Genomic DNA, 18,905 nt, shown 5'->3' with positions numbered 1-18,905 from the left:
ATGGAAAAAAAAAAGAAAGAAAGAAAAAAGCAGAGCAGCACATGTGAGCGCAGCATGCATTACCCAAAACCAGAGCCTGGCTGGCTGGAGCCATGCTCCAGTTGCCAACCAAGCTCTGAGCAGCAGGATCACCACTGCTGCTGCCTCAGGAGGCCTCCAGGCCCCAAGTAAGGCTGCAGCCCCAGTGCTGGCCCCAGCCCCCCTACCCAATCCAGGATAATCTGCCACGCACCAGAGGGCATGTGACATAGGTGTTCCCTGGAGACAAGTAGTAGTGACACAGTGTGCCAGTCCTTGTCCCCAGGGACAAAAAAATGTGCCTGCTCATAGGCTGAGTCCAATGTGTGCAAATCAGGTATTTGAGACAAATGGTACCTGCAGCCTGTGGGATACACTCGTAGAGGCACAAACCCTAGCAGCACAAACTTGTGCTGCTGCTTTGTGCCCCATTGTATGCCCCTGCACATGTGCTTTGACCTGCAGAAACTTGTCCTGGGTAGGTGAGGCTGTAGCCAGCATCAGTATTACCTCATGTCCTGGTGCAGCAGGGGTGCAGATCTGGCAGCGCACAGCCTGGCTGGCGGCGAGAGCATTGCCTTGGATGGTCAGCCCTCTGTTTGTTCCAGTACACATTACTGACACGTGCTCTGTGCCACTTGTTTCCTTAGAGGTTGTTTGTTTGGTTTTTTTGTTATCAGGATTTCCAGTAGCAAATTTTGCCACCTCTCTGCAAACTTGCAGTGCAGCAAATGTTTTCACATTCCATACGTGTAATATGTGGCACAACAAAGCAGTTTGTTGTGCCACAAACTGCATGTCGCTGCACATGGGGACCTACCATGTAGGTGCAAAAAGAGATCCCAAATTTTAAAACTTGACCTGTAACATAGACATCATGTATAAAGGCCCAGTAGGATTAGCTCTTAAATTAGGAGGGTTCTATAGAGAAAAGAACTGTAAAAAGAAGCAAGATGTTGGACTAATACAGTCTTTTTGCTGCTTGCAAAAAACAAAAGAAGTGATTTACTGGAAGAAGGAGTGTATTTGGTTCCACCTGGCTCTGCAGCATTTGTATAAATTGGGTGCTTTGGGGCTTTTTTGCCCTTTTTATCTAATAGCTGATTGGTTTGGGTATTAGATAAAAAGGCTAAAATGCCCCACTGACGTGCTTGATAGATTCGGATGTTGGGTGAGCTGGGTCCTACTAGCATGCCACCTCTTCTGGGTATGCTGTGGGCTTGGCACAGGAGCATGCAGAGTTTAAAGTAAAGCTCTGGTTTGTTTGTTTGGAGGTTTTTTAGCTTTAACATCTGCAAGCAGGTTAATAATACAACATACCATTGACAGCAGCAGCCTTGTTTTTGACACATGATTTCCCAGTTTTCACCTTTTATTTTGATAACTTTTTTTGGTCAGTGCAAGTAATTTCACAACTGGGAGAGCATAATGTATTAATAAGGGCCATAGCTTGCTTTGTTTTATAACCCATACATTAAGTGAGTACTTCTTTTTAAACAGTAGCTACATTAGGAGACATGTGGACTGTTATAATTATGTTTTAGAGGACAGGATTGAACCCAGAGCACTGAGAAGACTGTTCCCAGTCAGAGGTGACTGGGTATTGCATGTATCTTAAATGCTGAAATGCTTTCAGTAACTTAAATGCTGTTCTGGGGGGCGTGGAAATCGCCCTTCACTTTTTGCTGCAGCAGAGCAAAAAAGGAGTAAAAAGGAGTTTAGCACTAACTTAAGAGTCCATATTAATTGGCTGATTCACATGCATCAAAAACCATGTATGCTGTATCTTCTCATTTTAGGAAAAGATTCAGCTTGAATAAAGCATGCACTTAAAGCATTTCTTGTGAGCCATTAAACCCATTTCAGCTTTGCATGGGAGGTTGGTTATCCATTACGTAGTCATGGATTCACAGTTTAAAAGGTACAGGGTATAATCTAAGAAACATGGAAGAAGGCCATGTCAACCTTCCACCCAAAACAAATCTCCGTTATATAACTTTCAGAATGTGACAAATAAAATTAAGTAGGTGTACCACACTTCCCATGCTGTAATGATGAATAACAGAAGAGCCACAGTGTCCAAAACTTATGCTAAGTATCAGGAATGTGGCATATTATGGGGTTTACTTAATAGCAGTCTAGGTGTCTGGACAGTCATGGTGATGGTTGTCTTAATGTTACCTTGCACCCTGTGGCTACTATGTTTAGAGGGTTTTGTTTGTTTTTTTTTTTTTTTATCAATGATTTCTGGAGCTTCTCAGTAAATTCGATGATCTCCCGAGGTCCCTTCCAGCCCTAATGTCTATGAAATCTATGAAATTACATATGATGTGAAGGTGCTTCTAATTCAAAAAACTAGCTTTGTTTCTTCCAGCCTTTGTAAATCACCATAGTAAAATTAACATAGATACAATGACCAAACTAAGTTAGTTGCAATCAAATAATTTTCAGCTCATTTACTAAGTTGTTGTGTTCAATTTACCTCAATCACTTTCCATCAAATTTTAATTTTGACAGATGGACAGAGAAGCTTAGAGGTAAGGGAAAAGAGTTGCACTGTTGCAATCAAAAGTAAATGGGTGAGCATAGAATTGTAGATGTCATTGGTCAATGGGAATAAACACCGATGTTCCAGACATGCAGAGCAAGGTGAAGCCTCGGGGAGTTCAGGAAATGGACAAAATTTCTGCCCCACCTCCCCTTCCCCAACTTGGTAGGACAGACATGTGGGTAGCACCCACATCCAAATGTGCTAGCATAGAAGCATCTTTTTTTTCTTTAAAGGTGTGGGGTTGGGAGTGGTGCTGAATGGGACTTTAGGAGGTCATCTAGTCCAACTCCTGGCTCAAAGCACAATCCTTCTTCTTTAAGCCTGATCTCATCCAAAGTTTTGTGTAACTGGGCTTTAAGCTTCCAAGCACAGAGATTCCACAACCTCTCTAGGTAATCTGTTCCAGTTCTTAACCACCCTCGTAGTTAGGAAGTTCTTCCTAATATCTAACCTAAAGTTTCCTTTTTTGCACTTTGAAACTTGTTACTTCTTGTCCTGTTTTTAGACTATCCTCCTATCTAATCAGTCACAGGGGTGGGCAATTATTTTGGCTGGAGAGCCGCTTTAACGAGTTTTGGTTAGCTGTTGAGGGCCACAAGAGTAGCCCTGCCCCCCCTGGTTGCCGTCTTGCTGTTGGAAGTTCTGGCCCTAACCCCTGACCTTTGCCACCAGAAGTCCCTCCCCTTACCTCTGGAAAGTATTGCTTTTGGAAGTGGGAGTTTGCCATCTTGGAACCAAAAAAACCCCCAAATTGTGTACTAAAAGTCAAACATCTGCTATAACATATTTTTAATTTTAATTACAAAATTTTGTCATGATGTGTTTTCATACTATGTATACAGATGATTGCATAATAGCTCAAAGTAAAGTCTTCCCCTTATATATTGTGTGTGGGGTATGGTTGAGGGTGGATGTGTGTGTGGTTTGGGAGGGGGTGTGGCTGTGTATGGGGGCATAGGGTATGTTGGGGGGTATATGTAGGGGGGTGTGGGGGCAGGGTATGAGTGTGAGGGAGGACCCCATGCTCCCCTCCCTATGGTGCACAGCCCTTGCCACCAGTGGCAGCAGCAGGCAGCGGGTGATCCTGGTGCTTGTGTCCCATGCAGGCACTGCCACCTGGCAGTTTACAGTTCAGGCCAGCGCTGTACGTGGTGGCAAGGAGCACAGCTAGGCTGGCCCTCCTGTATTACATGGGGCTCCCCACAGTGCACATGCAGCTCCTGGCACTCATGCATCATTAGGGAAAGCCCCACAAAATGGAGCTGGCTGCCTTCCCTGCCCCTACCATGCAGGTCCTAGGACTCTGCTGGGAAGCAGAGGGCAGTGCTCCCCTCCATTTCCAGTGGAGTCCTAAGATATGCAAGGCAGGGGGTGGGGAAGGCAGCTGTCTCCATTATGTGGGGTGTTCCCTGCTTGCATGCGAGTGCCAGGAGCTATAAGCGAAGCGTCTAGTAGAAGCAGGCTTGCCTAGTTGCGCTCCTTGTCACCACATGCAGCACTGGCTGAAGCTGTGTGCAGGTAGGCAGCAGCACCTGCACAGGCCACGAGTGCCATGAGCACCTGCTGGTAGTGGTAGGAGCTATGCACCATGGTGGGGGGGGGAGGGAGTGAGTGGAAGGTCCCCAGACATGCCCCCATCCTCTCTCACACCCACACTCTGCCCACCTGAGCTCCATACTCCCTCCCTTCCCCCCACCCCATGAGGGCTCCATGCTCCCACCACCCGGCTCCATGCTCCATACCCCCACCCAGCTGAAGCTCCCACTCCCCCTGCCACTTCCCTACCTGCAGCCTGGAGTGAGCGCTGCAGCAGGAAGATGGGGAGGAACTGCTGGACACTGGGGAAGCTAAGCAGGTTCCCCAGTGGCTGTAGTAGTGGTGGCGGCGGCAGCAGCAGCAGCCAGCAGCTGCATGCTGGTTGGGCTGGGCTCTTCTGCACACAAGGGTGGGAGCAAGGTGTATGGGCTAGGTGGGTTGCAGTTAATTGGTGGGTGCCATGGGCCTGATGAAATTGCCTGGTGGGCTAGATGTGGCCCATAGGCTATATTTTGTCTGCCCCTGGTCTATCGCCACCTTCTTTAACTCTTTATAATAACCTATATACAAACCACTTGGTATTTGAACTCTGTTATCACATCACCCATCTGTCATCTCTCTTCCAAACTAAATAATCCCAGTTGTTCCTGCTTTCCTTTCTATAATCCAAATGTACTTAATCTGTCATAGGTTTTTGTTGGACTCTTTCCAATTCCATTGTTTCCACATCTTTGAAGTGTGGTGGACAAAATTTTTTCCTGACCCTCAGCAGTAGGGCAAGACCCTCTAGCCAGGACCTTCCAGGTTTAGGTCCCAGCAGGAGTCCTTGTACCCTGCTGCCGCTTGCCCAGCCAGTTGAGGGGGCACGCTGCAGGCGCTGCTTGCTCTGGGCAGAATGGGGCAAGTTGCAGAAGGGCACAGGAACTCCTGCTTCTAGTGCTGCTGCACCTGTGCCCCGCCCCGGCTGGGCAAACGGCAGCAGCACCCGCATCCCGCTCCCCCTTGCCTTTGGCACACCCTAGTCAAAACCCCCAGCCTTGGTTGCTGCCAGTACCCAATCCTACTGAGGAATGCTTAAATAAAACCCTGATGCATGTAGCATCAAAAAGGGAAAAAGATTTCCCCCTGGCCCCGTGTGGCAATCAGCAAATCCCAGAAACATGGGAAATGCCCGCTGCAGAACATAGGCACAGCTATACCTAGATTATCCCTGATCGATGTTTGCCTGACCTTCGTGAACCTTCCAACGATGGGAGTCCACAACTTCCTAGGCAGTCTGTTCCACTGTCACACTGTTCAAACGGTGAAGAAGTTTTTCCTGATTTCCACTCTAAACCTGTTTTGCTGCAATTTCAAGCCCCAAGATCAAGTGTCTACCCCTCCTTGCTTCTCTGAAATTCACAAAAACATCTTTTTTTTTTTTCTCTCTCTCTTTTTTTTTTTTTCCTGCTGCTGCAGTCCTCAAGTACCACGAGAATCCTCCACGGGTGCCAAAGTGCCTGGCCCCTGTGCTAGAAGGAATGTGATCACTCCACTCCTCCTGCCCAGAACCAGGTGCCCCAGCATACTGCAGATAAATGGTACCCACAGCTGCTCCATTCCCCAGCCACCTCTGTTCTGCCATGCACATGCAGATGGGTAGACAAGGGGCTGTACTTTCTGTTCCGTTCCCCCACATATAACTGACTTCCAATCCTTGGTTTGTTTTATCATCTTAATCCATAGTTGCAATGATACAGGGAAGTAGTAGTTGTGATCTACGTAGTTCAGCTACAGCCAAAGGAGCTAAGCAACTATGAACATACAGCAGAACAAAGCTGCTGTTCTAAAGGCCTGGGACTACAGTAATTCAGCATGGAGGGCGAACTGCCTTTTGTCTCTAAATCTTTCCTACCATTCTGCTAATGGAAAGGAGAAAAGGAGGTAGGAGGTATGAAGGGACCAGGTAAGAGGAAGTTTAAGTAATCCATAATCCCGTACATAGTCAGAATTTTTCTCCCTACATGCAAAACTGTAGCCAAATCTCTCAAAACTGTTGCAGATATTGAGCATCCCAGGAAATTAGTTGGTTAGAGAGAAACTGTTCATGAAAGGTGGGAGCAAAGTCTCTTGTAGTACAGCTTTGATATAGGGAGTATTGTATCTGTATTTACCAAAACAGAGAAATGAGTGAAGGCTCAAAGTGTGAAAATATATTCCAATATTGGGCAGACATCTTAAGCAGTTTTTTCCTCTACATTTTATGTAGAGGGACAGCTTTATGCATTTTGCATTAAGGAATAGCTGGATACAATACATAAATTAATTCACAGCAAGAAGTGGAACTGGAGACTCCCCCTTCTCATGGCTGTAGAGTTATGCACACTATGTGGACATATGAATCTTTCATCTCTTTGGGCATGTCTATATGTGATGCTATGTCATGGTAGCGAAGCGCTACAGTGACATAACATCCATGGACATCTATATGTGACCAGCAGCTACTTTGCAGTAGTGATGTACCTCCCTGGTATAGTGTGCCACTATGACAAAGTAGCTGGTAAAAATAACCACGTGCCACACGTACAATGCAGTACGGGCTGTTACTGTGCCATGATTTTAGTACTTCCAAAAGGCAATACTAAATCACAGTGCAGTAACAATGGTGCCATAGTGACATGTGTAGATGTGCCCTTGCTGTACAGTAGTCCAGTATTTAAAGGAAGAGTGTGGAGTGCTTGCATCCTCCTTCAAGCATGAAGGCTAGGGCACTCATAGCAGCTGATGGGCTTCAAAAATCTCTCGGACTGAGGAAGGACTACAGCTGAAATCTCCCACTTTTTGAGTGAATGTTGTAACCAGTAGGCTATCACATAGAGGTGTCTCCTGCAGCAGTGGGGGTGGGGAGGCTGTTGGAATGAATGACTGATTGAGTTTGCCTATATTCAAAGTGATGACTTAAACACCTGTGTCTAGGCACCAGGTTCTAGTACTTTTGCCTCAAGAAAAAATACTAGTTAAACTTTAAAAGACGAAAAATGATGCCATAATCATAAGGTAGATATAGAGTTGGATGAAAGGGAGACTTCAAAGTGGTATGTGGAAAAAGAAGTTATCAGACTGGAGGAAGGACTTGGTCCTCAGGTCTCTTTAGCACTTCCACTGGTGCAAGAGCTAGATATCCACACATGAAATTTGTGGATAACAAAACCTGCGAGTGCCAAACGGAGGATCAAATTATCACACAGGAAGGTTAGATAGTCTTGTGGAGAGAAGCAATAAGAATGGAACAAAATTGACAAGTACAAACTCATGTACTTGAACAAATAAGAACTCTTGCTGCAAGACATGGACTCAAAACAGGAGGCAGCAGAGGTGAATCTGCATGCATTGATTAATTGCTGGACAGCTATGAGTTTGCGAGTGTGATGTAGCTGTGAAAGACTGTAGAAATTTGAAAGTATGTACTCTATGGTACCTGGCTGACAGATCTTGCTTGTGCACTCAGGGTCAAATAGATTGGCAGAATGCATACATGCATTATTTTAACTTTAATTGCATCAATGGACATGATCATGGGCAGCTTGTGCCTCCCGAATCTGGGGAGGGCACCAGATTACCGACAGGGGAGAGGGTCTCGCAGCAGCCGATTGCTGAGCCAGCAGCGAACCTGGGAATGGACTTCTCTTGGTACTTCCAGTTTCATGACTGACGGTCCAGGAGGTGCATGGCCTATCTCGGGGGGGAGTGTATGTGCACCCCCAACACATCGCCAGTGGCATGGTCCCTCTTCTAGGATCATCTGAACATATTTTAATCTATTATCCATCCACTATAGTAGCAAGAAATTGATAATATTCTTTTTTGCTGTCGTCTTCATAATAATTGGGCTTTCTTAGTGGGTGCTTTACAAAAAGGCCTTGTGTAGATGTTCCTGTGTGGACCTTTTCAGATAAACAGTTGTTTGTTAGGGCTGCGCAAAGTTTTGGTAGCCAGTTGAATTCAGAGGATATTCGGCCCAATTTGGTGGCTGAATCTCTGAATCCGAATTGAATCAAAAGACCAATTAAAAGGTCTGAATCAAATTGGAAGCCTCTGAATCGATTCGAAAAAGACAGCGCTGCTTCAAAGATTCAGCCATAGACTAAGCACAGCTGCTGGACACGGCTGCCTCCAGCTAGTAAGTCTGTTGTGGGTCCCTCCCAGTCCTACTCTTTGCTTGCTGGTTCTAGTGAAATAGCCTTTTGCTTAGCCAGGGGAATGGCTAAGTAGTTATGAGAATATGTAGGGTATAGCATCTTAGAGTGATGTCAGCAGTTGCTTGAGACTTGTAGTATATCTGGCACTTCAACTAGTGCCAACTGATTCTAAATCAAGGTCAGGTGTATGACAACACTGAGCAGCTGTAATTATGCTTTTTTCAGAGAAAAATTGTAGTAACTCAACTTCATGATTGTACATTTTAACCTATTTTTAAAAAATGTCAGTGCATAGTGTTTTACATTTGGACTCAAATATGGTTGCTATTGAAAATTTTACCCCTGAAAGATGATGCCAGCATGTCCTTTACACCTCAATGGAAGGGCTACTTTTTGGGTATTCCACAATATAGATTTCATGGTGGCTGATGTCTGACAGGCACTCAAAGGATATTCTTGATTTATAGCTTGGTAGTGGTGCATTAACATATTTGTTTGCTGAATCCGAGATCATCTATCCATAATCAAAGTGTTCACAGACAGGAGGGACTGTTGAATGTGTACCTAGTTTGTGTACCTATCATCAGCAATCTGTTAAGATTCACTGACTCAAACTTTAACAAGATGTGCAGGGTTGCATTGAAGCTGTCAGTAGTTCAGATGTTTTACTCTCTGCACTTCTCATGTGGATTCCCCTAGGCTTAGAGATAGTGAAGGAGAGACTGTTGGCAGTATAATTAGCTAGGATAATACCTTCTTGGATATGCCTATAGTCAAATCTGTCAGTTAGATGGCATCTATTCCTCTGCATGAAACTTCATGTTAAATGCATATCCATTGAGTCGCTTTTACAAAGCAATACACTTTGGCTAGGGGGATTGAAATAGCTACATTTCATTAAATTCCTTTAAAAACTAAGACAGGAATATCCATACTTTGGTCTATTTCTGGGGCCTTTTTTGGTGGTGTGAGTTTTGGAAGTGATTCTAAAATTGTTGCTGGCTAAAGGCATAAGTTGTTAGACTATTGTGGGGGAAGATGTAGGTCTGCTTGCCATCATCAAATATCTGGGGAATTCCTTCCATCCACTCACAGCTCATTTTATGTTGGACAGATGTTGATAACAAATATCTAATGTTGCTTCTGACTTTCATTGTGCATTTGCGCATAATTGGATTAATTCATGTTTAAGAAAATATCCCATTGGCAAACTAGTAGTGGATTTTACTGACTTAAGATATAGACTTAGCCATCATACGTGCATCTCTTTCTAGTGTGGTCAGTTAGCAGTTGGAGCACAAAATACTTTGGAAAAAATGAGGAGAGATTTGTTATGTTTAGGCTGAACTGGCACTTACTCTGAATTGACTTTACTCATTTATGGAAACTTTTATTTTTAGAATTAGGTTACCCGTACCCTACACTGGTGAGAAACTTGGAAGAAGTTGCCAAGTGACTTGTCACTCTTGCTTCCTTGAGTGTGTCAATCAAGCATCTTGTGGGTCATGTCATTAATAGGTCTGTTTTGGGATCTTAATTGGGGGGGAGGGAGGGTGTGTGTGTGTGTGTTTTGCTTCTGAGGATCTTTTATACCTTCAATCAGTAATTTATTTTTTTTTTGTTAAATTTTGACATTTATGTCAAATGATATAATGTCTTGAAGTATTAGATGCCCTAATTTTTAAATCATAATGGGAAGATGTCATAAGCAATTCAGAATAGATTTGGTACTAAAACAAATATTGCTTATTTGTGTGTAGTTGATTTGTACAATAATCCTGGTGATAGGATTAGATCATAAGTTCAAGACCCTGTGTATGTGTAATTTTAAAATAACCATATTACAACCTTAATTCAATTGATGGATAATCAAAAGTTCAGTTTAGAGTTTGCTGCAGATAAATACCAACAGTTGTTTATGCTGTTCCACAAGTCCCTGAGCTATAACATCTTCATGCTATGAGTAGCATCATGTTTTTGGTAGCTAGATACCATTATGGAAGCTCTCTTGTAGACTTAATATAAAAATTTGCAAGGTATAGCTGTTCCTATTGAAACCAGTGACAGTTGGAGCAAGCTCCTAGATAGCGGCATGAGCCCAAATGCTGCTACTTATATTTTCAATAGATTTTTTGTACTGCACTGTCATCCAGTGCCACTAAAAGTGGCTGGTGTGTGTGTGATATAAAAAAATAAGAGGAAAATTTTAAAAGAATTAGAAATGTTTATGCTTATTTCAATTTAAAAATTACTCTCATGCTATCTAAATAAAATTCTTCTTGCCTACAATATAATAAACAGTTTGATTTAGTGACTCTTTGGAAGCTTGATAGGCTTATTCGTTTCCACAAATACCCACTTCCTAAGTATTTAAGTTAATTATTACTGGGCATGTCTACACATGCAATTATTGTGCATAAATAAACTCCAGAGCTTATTGCTCTAGAATTTTTTGCTTCCAGGCATGCTGTTTGAATGTGCACCCAGGAGCAAATAACTCTGCAATATATTGCTCTGGAGTTTGTGTATACAGCACACTGAACCCAGTCAGAGCAGCCCAGGGCCGCCTTGACTGGGCTCAGTGTGCTGCAGAGGGGCTGGTAGGCAACTCCTGCACCAAAGCACCCTGCCAGCTGAGCAACCTCTGCATGTGTGTGCTGTATGTGTGTGTACACACACACACACACACACACACACACACACACACACACACACACACGGAACCTCCAGAGTAGGCTAGGGGTAGAACTATATTAGTTTTGTATATGCTAATAGGCACACATGTAGACACTGGGAGTTTTACTGTGGAGCTAGTTAGGCATCTCCCTAGTAAAATGTCTCATGTAGATGCCCCCACTAAGAATTAGATAGATATAATGTAGGCAGCCCCTACAACAGGGGTGGGCAATTATTTGGGCTGGAGGGCCACTTAACTGAGGACCTGTTGAGGGGCACATCCATCTCTTCTCTCCCCTCCCTCCACCCCCACTGCTGTCTGTCTGTCTGTCTGTCTGTCTGTCTGTCTGTCTGTCTGTCTGTCTGTCTGTCTGTCTGTCTGTCTGTCTGTCTGTCTGTCTGTCTCTTTCCACCCCCACCCCTGACTGGGCTCAGTGTCCTGTAGGGTCCCTCCCTCCTGAACCTAGCTGAAGCTGTAGTTTGCCTGGAGGCCAGACACTTAGCAGCAGACCCTAGGCAGGCAGCAGTGCCAGCTTCAGCTGGGTTCTGAAAGGAGGGGGAGGGATGGAGAAGGCAAGGGGCAAGACGCAGGGATAAGAAAAGCGAAGAGAGATGCTGCCATCTGGTGCAGCAGCAGCAGCTCCTGCCTATGTCTATAGCTGATGCCCCTGGCAGGCTCTGGGTTGGGGCTCCAAGCAGGAGCTTCCACCGTGCCAGGAGGGTAGTGGGTCAACTGTGGATGCTGCCACCAGGTTCTGTAGCAGGGCTCCTGTACCTGCACACTGTGTCCACAACTAACACTGCTGCCCATCCACTAAGAAGGAAGCCCTGCCTCAGTCCACAGCTGATGCCTGATGCTGCTGGGCTGAAGCAGTCCCGCCCATCCACCCACCTGGCACCACACAGCAGCCAAAGCCACCTGCCACACAGGCCAGGTCCTGTGAGCCGAATCAAATCTGTTGGTGGGCTGAATCTGGCCCACGGGCTTTATTTTTCCCACTCTTGCTCTAGAAACAGTAACTGTCAGTGGCCCTCAACTCTGACTTTTATGTTATCCAGTAATATTTCATATCTAGGTTTAAAAGCTGTACAGCTTTCTCTTGTTCATGTTACCCATTATGGGCTAGATTAAGTTTTGTAATCATCAGTACTTGCAAGTATTCTTTTTTTTCTCTTCTATAGCATAAGAAAGATCACTTCAATAGCATTCATACAACTATATACCTCTCATGTAAATCACTTTGTCTAGTTATTCATAACATTCTTTTTGGCACTCTTCTTTCACCTGTCCTGTTTGCTGCAGACTTGTATAACACTGAAGGAGCAGAAAATGAAAGCTGGTTATACTCCAATCATTTGTTGTAGCTCTCCCTAGAGCTGAGCAAGGAGGATCTAGTAAAGCAATAAGAGAGGCAGCCCTCAGGTAAAGTGAACATTGTCATGATGGCTTTGACAGCAATTGACTTTGAAAAAGACAAAGTGCTTTAGTAGCCAGATTGGTTTCCTAAACACTTTCTCAGCAAAAGATTAAACAAGTTCCCAAATAAAGAAGAAACCAAAATAGACCAAATTTTGCTTAAAACTAAGAACACTTTCCAGGTGGATGAGCAAACAGAAATGCTTTGTTAGCTTTCTCAGCTGTTTCTGGTGTCCACCTATTTGTTTGGGGGCAAAGGTGACCCGATGGAGACATCACCTGCTTTCCACCTCGCATTCCCTCTCAGTCTTGCCTCTTGTGCTATCTGGGGCTCTTGGGGAGTCTCTGAAGTGAAATGCTTTACTCACAGCTGCTGTTTCAATATAAATTATAAATGGTACCCAAAGGCTCCTATGGGGATGGAGCTACATTCTGCTAGGCATTGTGTAGTCATATAGGAAGATGGAATTAGTCTCAAATTTATTTATAATATGAAAAGACAACAAACTGGTATATGGATGGGGAAACCATTGCAGCCTGTAAACAGAGCTTGCTTTGTTTTAATCTAAGGAACTAATACAGTTAAAGTTACTTTGGCAGAACAGTCCTTGTGATGTGAATTTAGAGTGTGGAAGGGATTGTGGGTGAAATTTAGAGAGATACCAAGGGCGCTGAGGTGAGATGGGTAGTACCTTATTTTTAAAAAATAGAAGTAGGCACTTGAAAGATGCTAAGGGTAAGAGCTGAGGGGGCATAAAGTTGTGGGCCAACAAACAATACCAATACAGTAAGTGCAGGAATCTAGAGTCAGTTTCCAAGCTGAGTGACTGTCGGTAGTCTATGAAAGTTGTCGTTCTTGTATGGGAAGAAAAATGACGACAACTGGGCCCTGTTATCCATATGGGTCCTTTCAAAGTCATGTTCCCTTAATTATATTGATGTGACTTGAAAAGGGGCGGGGGGGAAACCCTCTTTCAAGCACAAGGTATGCTGTCTGGGTAGAGTGTCTAGAGCATGATTTTCCCTTAAATTTGTAAGGTCCAGCAGTGGTTGACTCCCAGAAGAAAGTAAATATGTGAGGGGGAAATACCACCTATTTTAAAAGGGAATAGAAAAAGAGGGTGGGCTGATCTGCCAGTGTGTCAGACCAAAGACTGCAGAATTTTGCAGTATACTTGGGAATACCCTCCATCTTAAGAATTAACACTTTTTTTATTTAAATTTTATTACGTAGAAGGGTGTATCTGTGTGTATGAATGTTGCATACAGAATCATTACTGAAGAGATAGTAGCATCTTTCAAAACAGGAGGAGATTAGGTGTATAGTTAAGAAACCAAACTTTTTTTACATTTTAAATTTTACATTACTATTATAATGAAAATGATCTCACTTTCTAATAAACAACTTCTACAATAGCTAAAGCATATTAAAGCACTCTAATCTGTGACCATGCCTGATATTTTTGTTCATGATCTTATAGGCAGCGTCCAAAGGTATAGAGCAGTAGGAGGTGATAAGGTGAATATGATTTGACTGCTGGAAAAGGGGCCTGTCCATACAACTTTTCTGCCAAGCCCAGGACTACTCACTTGCAACCAAGTTGAGCTGCAGTTGAAAAGAATCTTCTGTGTGTGATCCAAGCTCAGGCACTTTTTCAGGGGGTACATGCAACTGCTCTGAGCTAAAGGGTGGCCATCATGGAGGACAGTCCGGTTGTCCTCTCTTCCCTATTGATACAAAACCGGATGCCTTTATGTCTTCTATCTTTTCTCGTCAAGACAAAAATAGAGGACATAAAGGCATCTGGTTTCATATCATTAAAGGACAGAGCAGCAAAAACCTGGAATGTCCTCTATGATGGCCACCCTACCGAACTATCTCCTCTACCTAGTTGCTGAGCTTTGCCTGCAGAATAGAAGTGGGTGAATGGGGCTTGATTCTGAGTGGTGATCCCAAGTTCGACAGGGTTGTATTATGAGCAACACTGCAGTGAAATTGAACACCACCCTTTTATAAATCTTGATTTCAGTTGCTTGTATTTTACCCTAAATGGAAAATTTTGCCAAACTTTAATTAGACTAGATGTCTGTCTCCAACCTTAACTATTTGGAGAAGATTCAGCAAAAAATTGTTCAAGCAACTTCTGAGAATAAGGTATTTCTTTTTCCAATTCTTATAATCACTTAACTGAGAAACCTTCTAGCATTTATGTTGGGTGCAGGAAATGGGACAGTATTTGGAAGTTGAGCTATAGCTGTATGTAAAATCATCAAATGCCACCACTGAGAATTAGCCTCAACTCAGAGTTCCTTTGTAGTAATGGCCATGTCACTTGAAGCCACTATTTCAGATGAGGATTATTTTTCACTTTCTTGGTACACTTGGCACTTCTACAAATCAGACTGAGCCTTCAAGGGTAGCGGAGGTCACTAGGAGCTCTGCTTTGAACATGTCAAGTGCTATAACAAGCTAAGTACTCTTAAAAAAATCAAACTTCAAGCTTCTCAGATATAGCACCCAAAATGAATTGACACTTAACAATTTGTGCCTTAATCTCTGCCTTTGTCCCCTAGGCATAAAAGTTGAAACATGCAGTATGATGCTTAGATTCAATGAGTGATCTAATAACGAGGGGGAGAGTAGCATAGCATGATGGTGCAAAATGGAACTCTAAAACGAATGAGTGACTTGCCTCTGCCTCTCCCATGTGGCAGACAATATATAAAACCTGCTTGTGGTGTTAAGAAGTCATGTCTGCTATTCTAATGTTAGTTTTAGAAAATGATAGTCTATAATAAAGAATAAAATCAGCAGTCACATGGACAGTTATCATCTGGGGAAAATAAAGGGAAATCCTCCCTCACAAATCTGCTGGCGTTCACAAACATGGGCAAGAGGGGTCCAGTCAACTTAACATATTTCCAAAGAGTTTTCAACAGGCTCCTTCACCAAATGCTTTTTCAAAAAAAGGAGTTGCCACAGAACTGGAGGGAAGGTTCTTTTGTAGACTGAGAGCTGGTTAAAAGCTAAGAAGCAAAGGCTAGGGCTAAATGATCACTTTTCAGGATTGATGGAGATGAGTAGTGAGGTCCTGCAGGGATCTGTGCTGGCCCTAGTTTTGTTGAACACTTTCTTCAATGATCTGGAAATGGGGGTGCACAATAAAATTTCCAAGTTTGCCCCCATGCCACCCTGTGCCCTCAATCCAGATAACAGGGCCACATTATCTGACCTCTCCACATGTCCAGAAATTTGACACTGGGGAATGGTGACACTGCTTTCTCACTGCCAAAGTTTTGGACCCGTGGGGAGCCCTGTGAGATGGATAACATGGTACTGGGGACCATGGCCCAGGAGCTGAACACTTGCTGGTCTATCCAGTTCAGTGCTCTCCCTCTAAAGATTCTACACCTGTTACTATCAGAAACTTGATACTAGGCTAGCTGGACCATTAGCCTGACCCAGTTTGGCACTACTTATAATGCCATACTACTTATAATGTTCTTACAATGGGGTAGCCCCAAAGTGATCAATAGTACCCAGGGTTACTGTTATTGTCCTTCAATGCCTGCCTGTCCCAGGTATGCATTGTGAGAATGACCGTCATCCACTGAACAGTGAAGTCTGTGGGGTGGGTCCTTGATAACTGAGAAGGCTAATTTTAAGATCTGTATATTCAATTAGTATAGGACCTGTTTTAGGAACTGATTTTTTGACACCCATATAGAACTCGTCCAGTGGCACTGATGTCATATAAATGTGGCTTCAATGCTGGTGGGATTTGCTTGAGCCAGAATGCTGGTGTCCTTCCAGTTCATGTGGAAGATTTTCAGAATACAACACTAGTGGCAATTTTCAAGGAGTTTCTGATACGGGTATGAGACTGGAACAATGTACAACAGGGTGGAGATGAGAACCGCTTGATAGATGAGAAGTTTGTTTTGGGTCTGGATGTCTTCGTCGTTAAAGACATGATTTCAGAGATGTTCAAGGGCAGTACTGGCACACTTTATCCAATATTGAAAATCATAATCTATATTTACGTTTTGGGAAAGATGGCTCCAAGGATTTCCACCTAATCGTAGTGTGTGGCAGATGATACTGAACAGTTCATGCAGGTTTTGTATAAATGTCTGCTATTCCCATATTTAAAAAATAACAGTTTGGGACTTTCTTTCCTGGTAGCCCCAAAGTGACTGATACTATCCAGGGCTATTGCTGTTTTACTGATAGCCCTCCAGGTTACCCATAAATAAACCTAGATTCTTATGATTTAACAGACCATATACACGGCTAACTGGCATGCGGATTCTTACTCTGTTATTTAGGACTAAAAAAAAATCTTTATGGTCAAGTGGTGCGCTACTGCTGTTTGGAGGAGGCTTTAGTTTGTAAAGAGTGGATGGAGCATGGGTTAAGGTATGACAGATTACATGCTTTACTGCAATATTTCTGTTAACTGTGTTCACAGTGTCATTGTAATAGTGTAAGCCCCAAGTTACCTCTTGAACCTGTGCACAGCAAAGAAGGGGTTAAGTGCTAATGCATCTTCTACAGGAAGAAATGTGCCTTTAGCATCAGCAGTCTCGAATGGCTGTGTTGGCATTATGAAGAGAAGTGTCATGACCAATACCCAGGGTATGTTGAGGGGAGATAAACATGACAAAAGGGAAAGCAGGCTGGAAAAAAGCAGTGTACAAGGTCTCGGGCCAGAAGAGTTTGGGGACCAACAGGAGTGGGTGCATAGAGAGATTAAAGCGAACAGCTGAGTAATCTTGGGGGTGCTGAGGGCTGTGCAGCCTAGACTGGGGGTAGAGGGACTGCTAACCCTTGTGTCTGGCTGGCTTTTGCCCCAGTAAATGCCTTCACAAAAGAGTCTATCTGCTGTGCTTCTTGGAACTGGGTTGCACTGGGCCACTCTAAAAGAAGGTGAAGTTTCCCAGGAATGGACCTGGATGCTAACTCCTTGAGTCGGGGCCTCAGAGAGCCAGGGAGGGAGAGAGACCAAAAGGCTGGGGTCTCTGAGTGGGAAGAAGCTCTGATTACTTCCCTGCTCTAAAAGCCAAATGTGGGCTGGCTTCAAGGGCTATTCTGAGACCTGACAAGGCTCCAGCTGTCCCAAACAAGCACCCATCTGACACAGGGATGTTGAGAGAAGTAGGGTTCTCCATAAGTGTGTATGCATCCACAATAAAAATAATGCAGCAAAAGAATGAGGAGAATTGTCTAGATTTGTTAAATGGATATGTACAAACTGAACTATACCCCAGGCACTGTTGGCTTTTATACAACATAGACAACCTCTTATGATGCAAATGATGTCTTTATTGGAGTGCCTTCAGGTAAGAGTGCCTGCACAGTAGTGTTTCTGTGTAATGGGCACACGTTGCTGAAAAGGAGACCAGGCTTGCTTTTTATTTAATCCTGGTTTGACACATCCTTCTTGCAGGCTTTGAGATTGCTAATCTTTGTCTTTAGCATTAAAATCGTATGCTAGACCAATGTGATTTTGGAAAGCATGCCTTGCACATAGTATCTTTTCCATAGGTCTTATGATCCTGTCCGAACGTAAGCATAAGAATCTCAGCCCAAGCGCATTTGTTTTGTAATATGGCCATAAAATAGATGGGGATAGTAACTGTAGTGTAGGTGCATCACCTCCATTATCCTGAGCAATCTTACTTTTTCAAATTGATTCTTTTTGTCCAGGTGCATGATCACTCTCAACTATTGATGACTATTGTGGAGTCTTCCATTCTCACCTCAAATATATATATGCAAAAGCAAATGGCACTAGAGAGAGAATATATATAAACAGCCACACACACAATTTGAAAAAGTATAAAAACATGTTTGTTTAAAGTACTGCTCAGTATCCAGTATATTAGTCTCTCTCTTTATATCCACTTACAAATAGGACTTACAAATTGATTTGATTTCCCAACCTACTACAGTTTTGATGTTTATTGTATAGTTTACAAAATACCCAGAATGTAACATCAGCATGTAAATCTGAAGCAGCAGTAGTAGAATAAGGGAGGTATTCTGGAAACTAGAGACAAGTCTGGAGTTAAATTTAACAGAATAGCACACTGGCTTGCCTTGAATTGTAAGCACTTTGGGACAGGGACCATGTGTGTATCTTCCTGTTTCTTCCATATGGTGCCAAGCACTGTTGCAATTTTATACTCCCTCAATGAATTCTTATTCCACCTCTACATCTTGCAGCGATAATCGTACAGCTGGATGATCAATGGCCAGAGAAACTCAAGCAATCAAATCCAAAGTCTTCATTAATCTTGATGTTCTTAATTACTAGGATCAGCTTCACATTCCTGAACTTGTTACAGTGAGGAAATACCTATAAATAGTAAGTTAGACTGACCCTTTCTAGCAATAGCTAAACCTGTTCTTCACTAGAATTCTATTTGCAATGAGATTTTCTGCAGGTGCTACCTCACATCACGTCAATGACCTCCTAGTTTTCTTACTGAAGCAGGCAAAAAAATTTAATTGTAGACTTCTACT

The 18,905-nt window shown here is 43.3% G+C and overlaps 1 protein-coding gene across 4 annotated transcripts in view; it reads left to right on the top strand.

Annotated features, from left to right (window-relative positions):
• Positions 1-18,905, top strand: part of SHANK2 (SH3 and multiple ankyrin repeat domains 2) — a 771,218-nt gene that overhangs the window by 472,235 nt on the left and 280,078 nt on the right. For 3 of the 4 annotated variants that reach the window (XM_019551544.1, XM_019551542.1, XM_019551541.1), the window contains one exon: positions 5,564-5,659. The exons of the other annotated variant lie outside the window; for it this stretch is intronic. In XM_019551544.1, the coding sequence (XP_019407089.1) occupies positions 5,564-5,659 (96 nt within the window). The remainder of the gene's footprint in view (positions 1-5,563; positions 5,660-18,905) is intronic. 4 annotated transcript variants of the gene reach the window in all.

The sequence above is a fragment of the Crocodylus porosus genome, unplaced genomic scaffold, assembly GCF_001723895.1.
Source record: "Crocodylus porosus isolate Cpor-Errol unplaced genomic scaffold, CroPor_comp1, whole genome shotgun sequence".
NCBI classification, from domain to species: domain Eukaryota; kingdom Metazoa; phylum Chordata; order Crocodylia; family Crocodylidae; genus Crocodylus; species Crocodylus porosus.
This window is presented reverse-complemented; position numbering and strand designations above follow the sequence as displayed.